This window comes from Palaemon carinicauda, chromosome 12, assembly GCF_036898095.1.
Source record: "Palaemon carinicauda isolate YSFRI2023 chromosome 12, ASM3689809v2, whole genome shotgun sequence".
NCBI classification, from domain to species: domain Eukaryota; kingdom Metazoa; phylum Arthropoda; class Malacostraca; order Decapoda; family Palaemonidae; genus Palaemon; species Palaemon carinicauda.
Window position 1 is genome coordinate 148,765,276 of NC_090736.1, and position 5,926 is coordinate 148,771,201.

Consider the following 5,926-nt stretch of genomic DNA (forward strand, 5'->3'; position numbering starts at 1 on the left):
TTTAAGTAACTGGCTAAATGTTTACCTACAGCTCCAGAAAACTGTCTTCAATACTACACCGATTATACAGCAACAATAGAATCTTTCAATTTCAAAGTAAGTATATATCCTATAAACACACGCGTAGCCACTAGTTTTGTAAGTAATTCAGGAATTAAAGCATGAATGTGGAAGTAACTATTATTCTATTTCAGTCTATATTAGTTGCTATATTCTTAAAATTGATGGCCATAGACGCCCCTTCAAACTTATGAAACCTACGTCAATTTTAGCTCAATGCAAAAAAAAAAAAAAAAAAAAAAAAAAATGTCAGTCAGCAACAGATTCTCTGTTTAATGTTTTTCAGGTTAAGTGTCTCTCCAAGACAAAGAGACTTGAAAAAAAAACCTGTCTGATATTAATACCTTTTGATGTAAGAATCTCCATAATCAAGCCATTGTTATACGAAATTCTCTATTCTAAAATGTCTAATTCTATAAGCCTTAATAGAATCATGACTACAATAGCTTAAGATCGTCCATGAAGGTATCGTGAGTTTACGAGACGTCTTTTGCAGAACATAGATGGGGTCCACCAGATAGGAGGGCTCCAGTACACCATCTGCATACGGGCCAAAGAGGGCGTGTGCGGAATCCGCTACACATCGAACACCTTTTCCGTATCCGGCAATGGAGCACCAGGAGGTAACCGAAACACGTCTGTATTATTATTATTATTATTATTATTATTATTATTTTCACTTACTAAGCAACAACCCTAGCTGGAAAACCAGGATGCTATAAGCCCAGGGGCTCCAACAGGTGAAAGAGCCCAGTGTGGAAAGGAAACAAGGAAATAAGAGAAGTAATTAACAATTGAAATAAGATATTTTAAGAACAGTAACAACACTAAAATAAATATTTCATATATAAACTAAAAAAAAAACTTTAAAAAGCAAGAGAAAGAGAAAACATATAGAATAGTGTGCTCGAGTATACCATCAAACAAGAAAACTCTAACCCAAGACAGTGGAAGACCATGGTGCAGAGGCTATGCACTACCTAGGACTAGAGAACGATGGTTTGACTTTGGAGAGTCCTTCTCCTAGAAGAACTGCTTACCATATCCAAAGAGTCTCTTCTACCCATACCAAGAGGAAAGAAGCCACTGAAAAAAAATTACATTGCAGTATTTAACCCCTTGAGAGGGGAAGAATTGTTTGGTAATCTAAATACTTTTCTTATGAATGGGTGATAATTACAGTAGCTTATACAACCGGAATTCTTCTGGAGAATCTAGGTCAGTTATGGCCAACACTGGTGCTCTGGGTGAAGATGAAGTACGCATGCGTGGATGGACGTAAAAGACAACTGTCTCCTATAATCACAAGCCACACGTCGAGATGCTGTCGCCAGAGAATTATTTGGTCATATGACTGGCCAGACAGTACTACAGTGGATCCTTCTCTCTGGTTACGGCTCATTTTTCCTTTGCCTACACATACCTCGAATAATCTTGCCTATTCTTTCCTCATTTGTCATCATACACCTGACAACACTGAGATTACCAAACAATCCTTCTTCGCTCAAGGGGTTTAGTACTGCTATGTAATTGTTCAGTGGCTACTTTACTCTTGGTAAGGGTAGAAAAGACTCGTTAGTTATAGTAAGCAGCTCTTCTAGGAGAAGGACACTCCAAAATCAAACCATTCTTCTCTAGCCTTCTGGCTAGTACAGTAGTAACGCGTTCGCCTAGCATTTGCAAAGCAACAGATCGATCCCCACGCAGGACCGTGAGTTTAAGCTGTTTACTGGGGAGGCCACTGCTGTGGTAGGGCACCACAGTGGGGGTTTGGACTTGCCTGGCTGACGTTCTGGTGAGCATCTATTCTGATGAACCTGGAACTGAAACCAGATAACTTTAACTTTAACTTTAGTCATGGATAGTGCCATAGCCTCTGTACCATGGTCTTCCACTGTCTTGGGGGAGGATTCTCTTGCTTGAGGGTATACCCGGGCACATTATTCTATCTTATTTCTCTTCCTCTTTTTTTAAGATTTTATAGTCTGTATTGAAAGAAAATCTATTTCAATATTGTTACTGTTTTTAAATTGTTTTATTTTAATTGCTCATAACTTCTCTTATAGTTTATTTGATTGTTTCCTTTCCTCGGTGGGGTATTTTTCCTTGTTGAGCCCTTGGGCTTATAGCATCCTGCTTTTCCAACTAGGGTTGTAGCTTAGCTAATAATAATAATAATAATAATAATAATAATAATAATAATAATAATATTTGCTGATTGTATCAATTTTTTCCATGTCCTTTTCTAGTTTAACAATCACAAATCTAAAGTAATTGTATTACTGTGACACCTGACGGCTGAGCGTTCTCTCCGTATTGCATTCTCCTCTAATCACACTTTCTCTTCTAATCCTAATTTCTCTTCTAATCCTAATTTCTCCCCTAATCATGTTTTCTCTTTTAATCATAACTTATCTATTCACATTTTCTCTTCCAATCATATTTTCTCCTTCAATCACATTTTCTCTTCTATTCATATTTTCTCCTCTACTCTCATTTACTCTTACCCTGATATCTCTTCCAATCACATTTTCTCTTCCAATCATATTTTCCTCTAATCACATTTTCTCTTCTAATACTAATTTCTCCCCTAATCATGTTTTCTCTTCTAATCATAACTTCTCATCTAATCATTTTTTTTCTCTTCTAATCATATTTTCTCCTTCAATCACATTTTCTCTCCTAATCATGTTTTCTCCTTCAATCACATTTTCTCTTCTAATCCTATTTTCTCCCCTAATCTCATTTTCTCTTATCCTAATATCTCCTCCAATCACATTTTCTCTACCTATCATATTTTTTCCTCTAATCACATTTTCTCTTCTAATCCTATTTTCTCCCCTAATCTCATTTTCTCTTATCCTAATATCTCCTCCAATCAAATTTTCTCTACCAATCATATTTTATCCTCTAATCACATTTTCTCTTCGAATCATATTTTCTCCTCTAATCTCATTCTCTCTTACCCTGATATCTCATCCAATCACATTTTCTCTTCCAATCATATTTTCCTCTAATCATATTTTCTCTTCTAATCCTAATTTCTCCCCTAATCATGTTTTCTCTTCTAATCATAACTTCTCATCTAATCATTTTTCTCTTATCATATTTTCTCCTTCAATCACATTTTCTCTTCTAATCATATTTTTTTCCTCTAATCACATTTTCTCTTCGAATCATATTTTCTCCTCTATTCTCATTTTCTCTTATCCTAATATCTCCTCCAATCACATTTTCTCTACCAATCATATTCTTTCCTCTAATCACATTTTCTCTTCGAATCATATTTTCTCCTCTAATCTTATTTTCTCTTATCCTAATATCTCCTCCAATCACATTTTCTCTTCCAATCAAATTTTTTCCCTCTAATCACATGTTCTCTTCTCAGTCTATTTTCTCCTCTAATCACATCTTCTCTTCTAATCATTACTTCTATAATAATTTTTTTTTCTCTTCTAATACTATCTTCAATCAAATGTTCTCTTCTAATCCTATTTTCTCCTCTAATCAAATGTTTTCTTCTAATCCTATTTTCTCCTTTAATCAAATGTTCTGTTCTAATCCTATTGTCTTCTCTAATCAAATGTTCTCTTCTAATCTTATTTTCTCCTCTAATCAAATGTTCTCTTCTAATCCTATTTTCTCCTCTAATCAAATTTTCTCTTCTAATCCTATTGTCTCCTCTAATCAAATGTTCTCTTCTAATCTTATTTTCTTCTCTAATCAAATGTTCTCTTCTAATCCTATTGTCTCCTCTAATCAAATGTTATCTTCTAATCCTATTGTCTCCTCTAATCAAATGTTCCCTTCTAATCCTATTTTCTCCTCTAATCAAATGTTCTCTTCTTATTCTATTTTCTCTTCTCATCCATATGTGGTGACATCCTACAGCTGGTCCATCTGCCTTGAGCGGAGACACGTCCTGCATCAAGGACTTCCTGATGATACCGTCGCTCTCCCAGCCTCCCTCGACAGCGACTTCGCCAGACAGGTACTGTGGGACGTCCTTTGCAGAGAGGAGCAGTAAGTATTGGACAGATTTTATTTTATGTTGTGGGTATTAAGCGCAGAACGAAAAAGATGATTTGGCTGGCAAATTATATGCAAACACATGTGCATAGATACACACACACACACACACACACACATATATATATATATATATATATATATATATATATATATATATATATATATATATATATATGTGTGTGTGTGTGTGTGTGTGTGTGTATGTATATATATATATAATGTATACAATATATATATATATATATATAATGTATACAATATATACATATATATAATGTATACAATATGTATATGTATATATATATATATATATATATATATATATATATATAGGTAGATATATAGTTAGATAGATAGAAAGATAGATAGATAGATAAATAGATAGTTATAGGCCTACCTATGTTGAGCTGAACAGACTCATTCTTATTAGTACGTTAACATTTGGATGGCACACCCAGAATCCTTTTCCTAAAAAAACATTTGCTAATATTATTTAGTACAAATACATGGAGGTTACAATCAACAATTAATATAATATGACATTATAAACCTTTATGAGTTTTTCACCCTGTTCCATTAATAAAAATATTTCTTTCTGATTTCAGCCTATTCGAAACCATTCCAGATTCGACTAGTAACAGACGAAAACGAAACAGGAGATACAGCAAACCGGGGTTTCTCACTCACTTATACACAAATTCCGTGTTGAGTACTTGATGCTATCACGAGAAAACATTCAGTGTATCACACAGAATTTCATTTTGAAAGAATAATTCAATGTGATCACAACATATACTAAATCAACCAGATTTCGCTTAGATAGAATGTTACCATGACAACAGGTTTTATTAGATCACCAGGATTTAATGCTGTGAGGAACACCTGATCATATCTTGTTTACGATACCAAACAGTTCCCAAGTTGAAAGGATGTGTTACCATAACAACGGTTTATCATATTACTAAGATTCTAAAAGCTTAAGTTTCGCATGTCTAAATCTAAAGGTTTCTAGAAACGAAAAAGCTATTCATTGTTTTGTTTAATGGTTATTATGAACAATTAATATATGGTAAATTTGTCCTTATTTCAAATTAAGAAAAATTAAATGGGAAAATAGAAACATAAGCTCATCCTAATTGTGATTTAATAGTGTTATAATTAAACAGTTATAAATTTTCTGTTATTGTTTTAGTTTGGTTCCTAATTCAGTAACATGGCTACTATTGTGCTACAAATGATAGCACAACAACGACATTAGGCCATTCAATGCACTTTCAGTGACAGTACATCAGCATACTGTCATTACTTTACCAGTAGAATACAACTATCAAAATGGCGAGGGGTCCTGGTTCGAGCTCCTTACAAGGCAGACTTAGGCCTATACTCCACCACACTGGCTATGACCCAACAAAGCCTACTAACCACGCGCTATAGTCGCTGCAGAGATTCTGGGAAAAATAAGCCCCACCCCCTGATGACGTCATAGCCAATCATGTTGTCTCGTAGGTTAACAGGGGTCACAACACTTCCCCTTAAAGTGATTATACGTTAGTGGGATCCAACCTGATTGGCTATGATGTCATCATGGCCGGGGCTTATTTCTCCCACAATCTTTGCAGCAACTATAGTGCGTGGTTAGTAGACTGTGTTGGGTCATAGCCAGTGTGGTGGAGTGTAGGCCTAAGGTTGGCAACCCCATTTCTGCAAGACTGACTGAAAAGAATAGAATTGAATGGAACATCTGGTATAGGCTTGCATGCATATATTCAGCGCCTCCTGATGAATAAGGTTTACGAAACAAAAGGCTCATTCAGGAATCAGCAGATAAAGGAAT

General features: G+C 34.9%; 1 protein-coding gene across 2 annotated transcripts in view; it reads left to right on the top strand.

Moving 5' to 3' along the window:
- Positions 1 to 5,200, top strand: part of LOC137650688 (uncharacterized) — a 19,304-nt gene extending 14,104 nt beyond the window's left edge. For both annotated transcript variants that reach the window (XM_068383854.1, XM_068383855.1), the window contains 4 exons: positions 32 to 96; positions 557 to 683; positions 3,952 to 4,083; positions 4,698 to 5,200. In XM_068383854.1, coding sequence (XP_068239955.1) covers positions 32 to 96; positions 557 to 683; positions 3,952 to 4,083; positions 4,698 to 4,801 — 428 coding nt within the window. In that variant the 3' untranslated portion in view covers positions 4,802 to 5,200. The remainder of the gene's footprint in view (positions 1 to 31; positions 97 to 556; positions 684 to 3,951; positions 4,084 to 4,697) is intronic.
- The last annotated feature ends 726 nt before the right edge of the window (positions 5,201 to 5,926 follow it).